The 14,346-nt window shown below is 38.6% G+C and overlaps 2 protein-coding genes across 3 annotated transcripts; both read left to right on the forward strand.

The window, feature by feature from the left end:
- The first annotated feature begins 859 nt into the window (after positions 1-859).
- LOC113635682 (shaker-related potassium channel tsha2-like) lies at positions 860-3,844 on the forward strand. Its single transcript, XM_027135247.2, has one exon. It carries the CDS (start codon positions 1,125-1,127, stop codon positions 2,538-2,540), a length of 1,416 nt encoding a protein of 471 aa, XP_026991048.1. The 5' UTR covers positions 860-1,124; the 3' UTR covers positions 2,541-3,844.
- A 3,614-nt stretch (positions 3,845-7,458) lies between these two features.
- Positions 7,459-11,735, forward strand: kcna1a (potassium voltage-gated channel, shaker-related subfamily, member 1a). 2 transcript variants are annotated; one of them, XM_027135248.2, is made up of 2 exons: positions 7,459-8,067; positions 8,477-11,735. In XM_027135248.2, exon 2 carries the CDS (start codon positions 8,722-8,724, stop codon positions 10,204-10,206), a length of 1,485 nt encoding a protein of 494 aa, XP_026991049.1. In that variant the 5' UTR covers positions 7,459-8,067; positions 8,477-8,721; the 3' UTR covers positions 10,207-11,735. The 2 variants fall into 2 exon arrangements, with proteins under 2 accessions (XP_026991049.1, XP_047657985.1); XM_047802029.1 differs by having other exon boundaries at positions 8,700-11,735.
- Positions 11,736-14,346: the final 2,611 nt, after the last annotated feature.

Here is a 14,346-nt window from a genome sequence, read left to right on the forward strand (position 1 = left end):
CAGACACTCATAGGCACTTAAACATCAAGAGCACATGAACATCAGGGAAAAATTATTCCATCAGTGTCACTGTGGTCATTTCTCAAACCAATGAACATACGATGATGATAATATCCAGTTCAACTTGCCCCTCTTCCATAAAATGCATTGATCGGGTTTAGCATATTTGCCCTTTAAATATCTTAGTATGTTTTTTTTTTTTTTAATTAAAAGCACTTGCAAAAACTGGCATCAAACTTAACTGAATATCACTAGCAGCAAGTCTTCCAGTCTTACCTACTTTTGAGAAATAGTAATCAACCAGTTTTTCTTTCTATAATATTATTGGTTACACGGAACAACACTTATCAGAACACAGTTTCAGCTTCAGACCCTCATCATCTCATTGGTATCTGCTGGTTTGCTTGCATTATTAAATCATTAAAGTGTACAGGTGTACAGGTTACAGACCATAATCACACTTTTGGCACAAGTTTTACTTACTTTTGGTTCAAGTAAGTTGTTCAGATCATTTAACAGTAGCATCAGTTGTAAATCACTGTAAATTATTCAATGTAAATGCAGCACAACAGAAGTCACAGAAAGCAGTGTGTTGCTCATTTTGATATAAAAGCACCATAAACATCTTTATTTTTCTGCCAAATGGCATTTAATTATCCCAGTCTTATTTTTCCTATTTATTTATTAATTAATTTATTTGCTTTTACTACAGTTACTGCCTTTACAAACATTTTATTAACGACATTCTGCTTTGGGTAGCTAGAACACGCAGATTTATTGCTCAGTGACATGAGCATTTGTTTTTTCCTAAAGAGCACAGCACTAGGAGTCAGATTGCCAATCGTAGTCAGGGTGGGTTTTGCTGTTTAAGGAGCTCGAGATGAGAGACCCATCGTATTGCCACGTGCACGCGCTGTCCGGTTAAGTCACACACTCAGCAGTTCGGGGAAGTTTTCGAAACTTTTCAAGCGTCATTCAACGCGGATCCTACAGAAATCAGTCTCATTATTACCCCACACGGGTTTGTGCCATAAATTGTCAGGCTGGATTTGCCCGACCCTAGAAGCTGGTGGAGCGGGAGAAAATCGTGGAGGACCGAGAGGCGTACCGCACGAGGGGTCAGCATGACGGTGGATTCGGTTGAGCCCGTGCACACGTCTCGCTCTTACGTGGATGTGACCGAGCAGGACGGCAGCGAGCGGGTGTTCATCAACGTGTCCGGGCTGCGCTTCGAGACGCAACTCAAGACGCTCTCCCGCTTCCCGGACACACTGCTGGGTGACCCGCACAAACGCACACGGTTTTTTGACCCGGTCCGGAACGAGTACTTCTTCGACCGGAACCGGACGAGTTTCGACGCTATTCTGTACTACTACCAATCCGGGGGGAAGCTCCGCCGACCTCTGAACGTACCGGTAGAAATTTTCATGGACGAGATCAAGTTTTATGAAATCGACGAGCCCGTGATACAGAGATTCATCGACGATGAAGGCCTCAGTAAAGAGGACGAGCGCCCGATGCCCACTAACGAGTTAATGCGGCAGGTTTGGCTCCTGTTCGAATATCCCGACAGCTCGCGTGGGGCCAGATTGATCGCCATTGTGTCAGTGATGGTAATCATAGTATCAATTATCATCTTCTGCTTGGAAACGTTACCAGAGTTCAGAGAGACCGGCGATGAGCCGAACAGACACGCAACAATTAACGGGACGACCGAAGAAGCCTGGAATAGCAACATGTTCACCGACCCGTTCTTCCTGCTCGAGACGCTGTGCATCGCCTGGTTTTCCTTCGAGATGTTCATGAGGTTCATATCGTGTCCAGACAAGTCCGCTTTCTATAAAGACATCATGAACACTATTGATATTATAGCAATCGTGCCGTACTTCGTAACTCTTGGTTTGGAGCTCGCGGAGCACCGAGCGAACGCGCAGCAAGCCGCATCCTTGACCGTGCTCAGAGTCGTGCGTCTCGTGCGCGTCTTCCGCATTTTTAAACTCTCGCGCCATTCGAAAGGACTTCAAATCCTGGGCCAAACGCTGCATGCCAGCATGCGCGAACTGGGACTGCTCATCTTTTTCCTCATCATTGGCATCGTCCTGTTCTCCAGCGCGGTTTTCTTCGCTGAGGTGGACGACCCCGGATCGAGCTTCACCAGCATCCCGGAGTCGTTTTGGTGGGCTGTAGTTACCATGACTACGGTGGGATACGGGGACATGAGTCCCGTCACGTTCGGTGGTAAAATCGTTGGTTCAATGTGTGCCGTGGCCGGTGTACTCACTATTGCCCTGCCCGTGCCTGTCATTGTGTCCAACTTCAGCTATTTCTACCACCGGGAAAACAGCGAGGAGGATAACAAAACGTACACGCACGTAACCTGCGGCCGCCCGGTGGCCTCGTATGATGAAAACAGCTTACATAAAGGCGGATACACTTTTATTAAATCAGAGTGCACGGGAAATAAAAAAGATGACGATAATTTTTCTATGTATTGTAATTTAAATTTTGATGAATACACAGGGAAGCTGACAGATGTGTGAGACCACCCCATCCAAAACTAACAAACAATCAATCAAACAAACAACTAAATAGCATTTCAAGAGTGGCTTTAGAGCAGTGGTTCTCAAAGTGGGGTCTGGGTTCCTTAGGGGTCGATATTTATATATAGGATTTATAATTTTTTGTTATTCATAGTGACAGAAATAAAAGTCCATTATAAAACCTACCTAAATCCAGTATAGTCTGAAACAATTAGAAAATATTTTGAAAAACAAACACATATAGAATTACACATACAGTATTAAAGAAAGTGGAAAACAATTGCAAGGATGGATTACCAGTTTGTCAGCTCAGCATGTGTTTTGGTAAGTTGTATTATTATTACGTTTTTAGAGTTATTAACCGATTTATCTGGTTCTTTTGAATTAAATGAGTTTAATAAAAATCTCAGTAACTCAAAAACATGTAGGCCTATAAATCTTGGACATAATGTGTGTTCTGTGGGTGGAAAGGTCAGGAATAAACAATCTATGACTCCAATAATAGCCAAAACATTTCGTACACATTAAAGTAATAAACATAATATTTAAGCAGTTGGATTATGTTCCTGGAATAAATCTAGACTTGGAATTGGTTTCTGGAATTGGTTTTACAGTTGAAGAAAGCCTAAATTAATTAACATTCATCTGAAAAGAGTTAAAGAACCCTTTCAGAAAAAGGTACCACACTATTCCTTGATGAATGTTTCATAGTTTATGGTGTGGTACATTTAAGCATACAGTATTATATCTATAGATAGTAAGGTGTGGCTTTGAAGCTTTACTTTAAAGCTATTTAGGTACATTAATGCTTTTCCATAAGGCTCTTACACCTTATGATTTAAAAAAATATCACTTCCACATTACCTGGTGAAAGATAATTATCAAAGGAACAAATGTTATCTTTATGGTTATTACCCTAGTGATAAAAAAAAAAGATTTTTTTTCCTGAAACTGTACTTTTTGTATAGTTGGGATATTTTCATGAAATATAGGTGTATATAGATTTTACAGTTTAAAGAGTACCTGGCTTAAATTAGAGGGCTGATTTATAAATGTCAGTCTAAGGTTAAAATGATGAATGTTACTGAATTTGAGAACAAAGCATTTCTATTAAAATCATGGCTTATTTGGTAACCTTCCCATCAAATCCATGTGTGAAGCCTGTGTTACAGGAAATCTATGTGAATTCCAGGAATAAGTGTGAGAAATGAGCAGTTTTCATGAGAAACCAATGGAAATGTTTTTTTATGTTTATGTAAAATGAGTGAGTTAACACATTTGATTTATATGCTGATATAAAGAAGATACTGTAAATATATATATATATATATATATATATATATATATATATATATATATATATATAAATATATATATATATATATATATATATATATATATATATATATATATATATATATATATATATATATATATATATATATATATATAAATGTGTGTGCAGTTACATTAAGGGCATTGTTTATATGTATCTTAATACATTTATTGGCTAGTTTATTCGGAACAACAGTATACCTTATTATTCGTGCATATATCCAATCAGGTAATCTGGCCTGGGTTCTGGACTGGGTTGTGAATTCTTTTGCCATTTTTCACATGCAGCAGTTTATAGTTTACAGAAAATGGCATGAAAAGCAAAGGATCCTTATCAGGTTTCACTCCTATAAGCCTAGAAATCAGGAATGTGAGACTGCAGTGGACACAGGTTCACCTAAACCAGACAGCTTGCAAAGATTGCAAAAGTGAAAAAAGGAAGAAGAAATGATATGCAGCATAAATGTGCAGCTGACACATCTGGAATCCATGGCATGAAGAACCCTGAGAGCAAATGAGAGCACATGTTACTTAGTATTAATATGGTGTTCACAATAAAGTCACTGGAGTACAACATATGAAGTACAAAATAGTCAAAGTAAAAAAATTAAACCAAAAAAGTAACCAGAGAACTATAGTACATTATCTGGCGCCCTCTTGTGGTGTCACAGGAACGCTTCAGAATATCTATTCGCTTTTATTCATTATGTATGAGTGAATTAACAACTGAAGCATTTTGTTAGTAATTTTAGTCTATTTGTTGGAGAGAAAAGATTAAAGTAAGACCATTGGAAATATTTTTGTGTCCCTTACCTTAAAAATAAGAAACTAAACACCGCAGTTTGTTTTCTCAGGGCTGTTTTTTATACTTAAACACTGAACCTGTCAAATAATGTATAGCTAATTTGTGTATTTGTAGATGATTTTCTGTTAAGGCAGTAAAGCTTATAAACCTGTTAGCAAATCGAAATATTTTGCCATAGGAAAATTAACATTTATATCAGAATTATTATGATATTTCACAAATCTAATTCATGTTATGATTTGTGTAAAAATGCATCATAATGAGGTTTGTGCACTTTTCTGTTTTATATTTGATAATAAAATGTATTTTTGATAAACGTATCAACAGTTCAGTTTGTTCAGTGTTATATCCAGTTTCACAGACAGGCAGCAGTGAATATTATATAATTGGCAACTATTTTTTTTTTATGTCTGGCGTTATTCTAGATAACCATTAAAATAGTCATAAAGCTAAAATCTAAGAAATTGTGTTACTTCAAGAACTTATCAGATGGTTATTTATTGTTCTTAGGGTTTGTAAGTATTTTGAGTTCATTCAGATAGGAAACATTTTTTTGAGCTTTCTACATAGAAGTATAAAAGCAACAGAATTACACAGCCTTCACCTACACAATCAGGCACAATTAGATATAAAACCAAATTAATTTTAGTGTTAGCAGTGTTTTTTGTGTTTTCATAAGATGTAGCATCCTTTCAAAGAATCTAAGAATGAATAATACTCTTCTCACCAAAAATGTGAAAACATTTTATTAATGCTGTACATGAGGTGCGATCATCAACATTGTCATAGATAAATGGCTGAGTAGCCCTGCAAAGTGAAAGGATGAAAGGAGAGGAAGTGATTGGGATGCAAAGTGCAGAGTGGAAAAAGCCTGCCTATTTCTTATTTATGACATTCAGCAGTTAAGCGCTCACTCCTGCTGCTGCTGACCAAACAGCCTCTCATGGTGAAACTGAAAGCCTTAACAGCTGAGAGATCGACATTGTTATGTTCCATGGTGTCAAGAAACTATTATCTCTTACTTACTCTTATGCTTTTATCTACTATTTAGGAGCCACAAATGTTCTCTGACTGGTATAGGGTTAAGTAGTTTGCATGTAATTTAATGAGTAAAAGTGTTATACTACTTGAATGGATAAAATTCAATATTAACTGCACTTTGTACTATGACTAGCTGTCCAGGCAAAAGTGTTCATTCATTGAATTTATTTATATTGTTTATAATTTATATTGCTTGAACAAGGCATAGAGGTTGATTTGAAACATAGCACTTCTGATGAATTTAATGAACTCTAACATGAATATGTGTAATATCAATGTAAAAATTAAGGAGTAGGAGAAAAATTATAATTAATATACTACTACTACTGCTACTACTACTACTACTACTACTACTACTACTACTACTACTACTACTAATAATAATAATAATAATAATAATAATAATTATTATTATTATTATACTATAATAATAATAATAATAATAATAATTATTATTATTATTATTATTATTAGTAGTAGTAGTAGTAGTAGTAGTAGTAGTAGTAGTAGTAGTAGTAGTAGTAGTATCTTTTTTCCACCATCAGTGTATGCATTGTATATCATTGCGAAAATAAAATGTCCTTAATTAAATTCTATTGCAAAGTTCACAGTATACTGTAGCACTGTAAGTGGTGCAGCGTAAGTAAAGTGTATCCAAATCTAAGGTTTTCCAAAGTCAGCTCAAAGCACTCAGTACACATTTTCAGTGTGGAGTGCTAACATTTTAATTTTCTGGCACTGTTATTACAGTTAGGAAATAGGGACTGTGATTTATTGTTTGTATTTTATTATTTTTAATTGTAAATTTGTTCACACTCAGCAAGAGATTCAAAAATGACACACTTTTCAATAAAAAAAAAAATACAGGGAAATATAACACAGACACTGCTTAAAAATAGACAACCACGGGGCCACTTCTTTACCCATGCTGGCAATAAACTATACCAGGCCTTGATTAGGTTAATTTGTGAGTAGCTGCATGTAACTCTGAAATGGACTCATCTGTGAAAACTGTATTACTCCTATAACCATCATGCAGATTCAATGAATCTCATCTAGTTCTTCATATCTACAGTAGTTGCTGGTATTCTGAACAGTTCTCTTGAGTAGGAGGAACTGCAGATAAACTCTGCAGTCAGTTCTGTTGTGTCATTGTGTGGTCATTTATTTTGCAGAGAGGCATAAAATCATATGATTCATATCTAACCCCTGGAAATAAAAAGTGGATTTTTTTTAAATCGGCTGGTTTAAAACATTGGCCAAACAGGGTATTTTGACATTGAATAACCTTAGGAAATGTAACTGCTCTTTAAATGTCTAATATTAATTATGCCATATCCTTCAGCTGATGGCAATTATGAGTAAAGTTTAAGTGGCTAACGGTGTCTTTCGTGTCATGTCCTGTTCACAACAGGGGAAGTGATAACACTTCATCATTTGCCTTGTGCATTGGCTTGCGTCACTGACCGGTTGTCCCAGAGTTAGAACTGTCCCATAGGTGGCATGATAAACTATTTAGACTCTATGATCCTATGCGATTCAAATCTATCCGTATGATCATGTGGTGTGTATGTGGCGGAGCGCTCGCGCCGCGGCAGCCTGCGTTTTAGTGCCGGTCTGCATTGCGTCGAACTCCCTCCCCCACCCTCGCGCTCCTCTGCTTCCCCATGTGCACCGCTATATACTGTCTAGTATTAAGGAGTTACTCTCTATCCCCTCATTGATCTCTCACCTACACCTCCCTTTAAGCACTCTTCTACCTCCATTCCCCGGTGCTTGCGCGGACAGAGAAAAGCAGACCTCTCGTCTACGCGGAAGAGGTGAAATTTCTGCTGATTCAGTGATGTCTGGAAATGGCATGAGCTTTGCGTTTGCCCCCCCTGCATTTCTCCTCTCCATCCAACCACCCACCCAACTTTAATGCATCCCCCCCACCCTTCCTCCGAGCTGCAGCAGTAGAGTCTCTCCTGCGGTATAAACCTTATTCACGCGCCGAGGTGCCGCCGCACGAGCATCGCACCGCACAAGGCAGGCTGCGGCTTCCCGGCTTCGGTTTTTATTCCATTCTAGCACTTTATTTGTACCACTTGCTAGGTCTGAGTCGTAATCTCACCTGTATTATTTCGTGTGTGCATTTTAAAGCACCCGTTTATACACAACTCTTCAGCGTTTGCGACTTAAGATGGTCAGGTGTCATATGGCCAAGGATGAAACATCTGCAGTTTCCTAAGGACTGTCAGCATACGACAAAACATGTGAAGTGTTAATGAATGAACCCAAGAAGGAAGAAGATCTTTACTGTTAGATGACAAGAGGGATTTCAACCTTTTCCAATATCGACAAGAGGTAAGCACCAGTAACTGGTGAATATGAAGATCATTTGCTTTACTCATGAAGATCTCATGATTATGAAGATCATTTGCATTGCTTCTCTTTATTTACTTCCAGAAAGTACAGTGTGCGCTTTTTGTTTTGGAGTGAGAGCTAGAGATCCATTAGTAGCCTAGCCCTCATGTGAGCTAAGAGTAAAAGTGACATGGTCATGTCAGATCATTTTCACTTGGAGCAGAATAGTGGTTGGGAATGTACACATTTAATGCAAGAAACATATACACAGCAAATAAGTAGATACATTTATAGACAGGTAGAGAGATACATGGGAAGATTGATAAATAATTAAATAAATAGTGTGGAAATTGCTGAGCTGGCAAATATCTCCACTGTTCGATCCATTTTTTCTCTGACTGGGTGGCAGAGGCAGCAGTAGCGGATGCAGTGGAAAGGAGCGATGGTGGAGTCAGCGGGAGCTGCAGTGGGTCCACACTGAGGAAAACCAGTCTAGATCATAGCTGCACAACCGAGCCAGCTGTGTGGGCACAAAATCAAAGCAGGACAGGGAAAGTGAGCTGAAGAGAATTTCAGGACAAGAACCTCATGTCTGTTCCATTACACTAACCACAGTCCCACATCTCCTGCAGTGCTTCGACTTGGACTTGCAGGATGACCGTAGTGGCCGGCGATAACATGGATGAAACATCAGCTGTCCCGGGGCATCCGCAGGACACGTATTCCCCTGACCATGATGACCATGAATGCTGTGAAAGGGTGGTTATCAACATCGCTGGGCTGCGCTTTGAAACACAACTCAAAACACTTGCTCAGTTTCCAGAGACACTGCTTGGGAACCCAAAGAAGAGAATGCGTTATTTTGATCCTTTGAGAAATGAGTATTTCTTTGACCGTAACCGTCCTAGTTTTGACGCAATCCTCTACTACTATCAGTCTGGGGGGCGGTTGAGGAGGCCAGTAAATGTCCCATTGGATATGTTCTCGGAAGAAATTAAGTTCTATGAACTTGGAGCTGAGGCAATGGAGAAGTTCCGTGAGGATGAAGGATTCATCCGAGAAGAAGAAAGACCCTTGCCTGAACGAGAGTTCCAACGGCAGATCTGGCTTCTGTTTGAGCACCCTGAGAGCTCAGGGCCAGCCAGAGGAATTGCCATAGTGTCTGTTATGGTCATTTTAATTTCCATTGTCATTTTCTGTTTAGAGACTTTGCCAGAACTGAAGGAGGACCCTGCAGGACGTATAAAGATAATAGGGAACATCACTTATTACTACAAACCAAGCATCCTTAAAGACCCCTTCTTCATTGTAGAGACCCTCTGCATAATCTGGTTCTCATTTGAACTTATAGTAAGATTCTTTGCCTGTCCCAGCAAGGCAGCCTTCTTTAAGAACATGATGAACACCATAGATGTAGTAGCTATCATCCCTTACTTCATTACATTGGGCACAGAGTTAGCAGAAGAAACGGGTAAGGAGGGTAAGGAGGGCAAGGGGGAACAGGCAACATCACTGGCCATTCTCAGGGTGATTCGTCTGGTCAGGGTGTTTAGGATCTTCAAGCTGTCCAGACATTCCAAAGGCCTGCAGATTTTAGGGCAGACCCTAAAAGCGAGTATGCGTGAGCTTGGATTGCTTATCTTCTTCCTCTTCATTGGTGTCATCTTGTTTTCGAGTGCCGTGTACTTTGCAGAAGCTGAAGAGGCAGAATCACACTTCGGCAGTATCCCTGATGCGTTCTGGTGGGCTGTTGTATCAATGACCACAGTTGGCTATGGTGACATGGTCCCTGTCACTATAGGGGGCAAAATCGTAGGCTCTCTGTGTGCAATCGCTGGTGTGCTGACCATTGCCCTACCAGTGCCTGTCATCGTATCCAACTTCAACTACTTCTACCACAGGGAAACTGAGGGTGAGGAGCAAGCACAACTTCTGAACGTGAGTAACCCCAATATCGCTTCTGACTCCGATTCCAGCCGCCGCAGTTCCTCAGTTGTCAGCAAGTCTGAGTATATGGAAATCGATGGAGACATGAACAACAGCATGGACAACTTCAGAGAGGCCAACCTTAGAACTGGAAACTACACAATACCTAACCAAAATTGTGTTAACAAAAGTAAGCTGCTAACTGATGTTTAGAGTCCAAATATGTACCACAGGACGGTCGCCATTCAGTAGTCAAATACTTTATTAAACTCCCTAGTGCACTCCTGTATTACACCTATTATTCTCTTCTGCAGATGAAAGGAGAACAGTCGAAAACATACAATATGCTTTTAGAATATGAGATAAAGTTAGCTAGTTAGTTTAATGAATTTCTGACAGGGCAATGCACATAGGCTATGCATAGGAAAAACATCCTTCTATAGAATGAATGTATAGGAATACTTCACCAAAAGGCCATGGAGAGGACTCTGGATCACTGTTCTGAGATGGCAGTGAAGTGATGTTAAAACATTATGCATGGATTACAGATTACATATCAGCAAGTTGCACAGTGCATCCAAAACACAAAGAGCATAAAATTACTCAGTTTCACAAGGACAAGCCAAGCCATCTGCAGTGTTTGGCCTATATTTGGTCCTCCCTACAGTACTCCAGACCTACTGACCAGCAAAGCACCTTATACGAACAAAACTGATCTCCTGGTGGGATGCTGTGGGAGAAAAAAGACATTTCCTCATGGACATCCGCAATGCTGCTATTCTCCAGCAGAAGCTGTAATAGATATCACCAAGTGATTTGATGCCATGCCCTTTAGATGCAAGACAGCACAATGACGGGAAAAATAGCTTATTAATAAGCATGTTTAGACTCATTTTGATATCAGCATGTGTGAGATGTTACCTCATTCTATATGATATCTTTTTTTCCTTGCCATTTATTCCCTATAGTTCGTTTCCATGAAAAGTGCACTGGTTTGATATGATTTGAAATGCTGCTCATTTAAGCATATCTTAAGGACTGAATGTTTAAACTTAAGGGAAACAGGATCTTGATGGGATCATAGCATGTTAAAATAACTTGCATTATGGCCTATTCAGACTAAGGTACTGTGTATCCTAGTGTATTTAATGCATGACAGCAGTATTATACAGCTTGTTGCTATTTAGACACTCCTCGAGAGTGTTTTTGTTACTATCAGGAAAATTACGGACTTTGAGTCCTGACAGTTTCTGAAATGTGACAAAAAAAAAAAAAAACAACAACTTAGGCAAGCCCCAGCACAGGGATGCAAACTTTCTAATCTAAAAAGTAGTCAAAGAAGCAAAGAAAACAAAACAAATAATAACACAAAATTGCATATACTCATACTAAGTACCTGTTAAAATCAATATAACTTAAATAATGCTGTGCATGGGCCTTTGATCAAAAGAAAAAAAACAACAACACAGCGAGCAAAATATAATTCATGCTTCCATTTTTTGCAGTCAAATTTTTAAATGTCAAGGATTTCATTTAGTAGGATGCAACAGAAAAAAAACAGCAGAATTATTTTTTTTTATTTTTTTAGTTTATAGTGCCTTTTGACCCTCTCAACAACAGGATAGGTGAAAGTGCCTCAGTACGACAGATTTCATGGAATTAGGGCAGCCCCATGCCACATGTTGAGGATGAGCACTAGTGTGGGTATGTGTAAAAAGAAAAAACAAAAAAAAATAAAGGTACAAAATCTAACTATCGACACATGGTTGTCAGGCACAACATAACCGTTTCTGTTGTCATGCACTTAAGGCCCTGCCTGCATAATTTAAATTGGGCCACATTTGAAGGGCAGGGAGATGTGCAGGATTACTTAGAGCTTCATATCTGCCTTGCATTGTAGTTTTCACTTGTGATGTGCCATAATGAGTCTACCTCAGTGAGGTGATCACTGTGGGTCCTGCTATTGAGTGAAATAGCTCCTTGGTGTCGAACCTGTCCATGTGGCAGTATATGGCCAGTAATACTCCAATAAAGGCCAGTGATACTCCAGTAAATACATTTAGGAGTTCCCCAACAAATAGCCTTTAGAGAAGCACTTAAAACAAATGCAACAATGCAACCACTCCCTGACCCTCCTCGCTACGCACAATCAAATCTCATTCATTCTTGTTTTACATCTTAATTCAGTTTTAATCCTTATAGCTATATCATAAGAAAGATCTGCAGCCTGACCTGCAAAGCATAAAATACAGAGCAGTGTCTTAAACTACAGGGTTAACATTAGAATCAGGTTAAATCCTTTTTAAACTGGGATCTAATATATGTCTTCCATGTGTTATTAATGAAATCAAAGTATCCCAGAATGTCCATCATTAGTGTAGGTTATACTTGCTAAACGGGAAGGTTACGGTATGTAGACAAGGATTACTCTAAGTTGGACATACCCATGTTATTTCCCATAATAATATAAATACATAATAAACAATAACATAAAATATAGATAGCAATGTAATAACTTGTAACATTGAGGATTTGCAGAGCCCCTCAGTATCTTACTGTATACTGTACAGTATATGCATTGATAATAAGGCAAAAAAAGGTTTTAGGCTAACTAATGAGGGTCTAACTAAAGGGTCTGTTAAACAAACATATTGATATGTAAGCTTAGAAAGCATTTTAATGTTACAAAACATAGGACAGGACAAAGCTACAAAGAGTTAGCATGTTGAAATGTCCGTGTTAGAGGGAATCGGTGTGGTACAGTGGTACATCAAAAGCGATTGAGCCATATGGTGCTATGCAGATATTAAACACCAACATACACTATGACAGCAATAGAGATTAGAGCTCCATATTACATGTTACTATTTACAACGGGTCTCTTAGGAATGCAACATTTAAGGGCTGTGGTAATTTTAGCTGTTAAAGGCTTGATGTTTTTTTGTTTTTTTTTAAGGTATGTCCAGGATGCAAGAGAAAAAGTTGAAATACCAGTTTCTGTTAATATGCTAGGTATAGCAATATCTATTGTTGAAGAAAGAGCTTTTATTCTGTGACAGGAAGGTTAAAAGAATAGCTGCTACTCACTGTTTGTTTTGTGCTGTTGTGCTGTTTGTGCGTTTCTTGTAATTATTGACCTAAATGCTCTGGTTAGGTTCAGAGCCCAAATAATAGGACATTTCATTTGGAGTGATACTGCTCAGTGTGTAATCCAGAGTAAAAGGCACTGTGCTTTATTGCTTTACTAAGAAAAAGTCAACTAACCTAACTTCTTGAGATTTTTCTACAGAGTGAAAAATGACACACCATCCTGTAAGTGCAGTTTCTCTTAACGCTCTAAATGAATTCCTATACAGCAGGGTGTCAGATTCTGGACTTCAGTCATAGAGATTTGTGTTTTTATGTCTTTTAACACACCACATTCAGACCATGAGGGCTTTTATAATTTGTGTACGAGTTGAACGGATGTGTTCAACACGAATGTTTAACTCTGGAGTCTGACACTCATGCTATAAAGCCAAAGTAAATGGCATAGTCGATAGGCAGTACATGACTATTCAGAGGACACAGTTAGAGTACAGGATATCATGTTGCTATTAACCATCTGAGCTATGTGGCAATATGATTTGGAAAAAACTTAGAAGACTTGATTTCTTGTCCATCTGGAAAGACATGACTGGGAAGATTATAGCCACTATTATCTCTACCACCAAATGGAATTGTAAAACGGCATTAGCATCCAAAATGTACTGTCATCTCTTTTCTTTTTATTACTTTGTCGACATCATGCAAGCATACCAAACTCCAATCCCATTTTGAAATTGTACTGTAAAGTTACATATCCCAAATGCAACGGTTCGCCAAAAAAATGCATGAGTCTATGACTGCATGAGCTTAAGCCTTTCAAAACGGATCGACTATATTCTAGTTGCACCATATTTAAAGCCCTTGCTCTGGTGTACACCCGAGCCTGTCTCAGTCTTATACTTTCCATTTTGGGGAATTCTTTTCTGTTCATGTTTAATCCAGTCAAACATGTGTTTTGTCACATAGTACAGATTATCATGTGAGGATGCAGAGAAACGAGGCTTCAGATTTTTACATTAGCCGAGCGTTGGATCAGTGTGATCTGTAATTGCAGGAAGCAAGCTCAAAATACTTAGAGAAGTTACTTTTGAACTTAACAGCTGCAACGTTAAACAAATGATGGTTCAAGTTCCATGTTTGTCCCATTTAAAACAATCTCATGCTTGTTCCTTGTAACACTCATGTAGTTGTTTTTTGAGGGGGGGATTTTTATTTTTATTTTCTATTTTTCTTAATAAGGATTGCGCTACAATGCTTTTATTTGTC

This window comes from Tachysurus fulvidraco, chromosome 17 (assembly GCF_022655615.1).
Source record: "Tachysurus fulvidraco isolate hzauxx_2018 chromosome 17, HZAU_PFXX_2.0, whole genome shotgun sequence".
In the NCBI taxonomy this organism is placed as follows: Eukaryota; Metazoa; Chordata; class Actinopteri; order Siluriformes; family Bagridae; genus Tachysurus; species Tachysurus fulvidraco.

Excerpts from the sequence above, each read along its gene's own strand:
- LOC113635682 (XM_027135247.2), top strand. The coding sequence starts at position 1,125 with ATGACGGTGGATTCGGTTGAGCCCGTGCACACGTCTCGCTCTTACGTG.
- kcna1a (XM_047802029.1), top strand. The coding sequence starts at position 8,027 with ATGACAAGAGGGATTTCAACCTTTTCCAATATCGACAAGAG. Across the intron at positions 8,068-8,699 it reads TTTTCCAATATCGACAAGAG|TGCTTCGACTTGGACTTGCA; the intron begins GTAAGCACCAGT and ends CATCTCCTGCAG.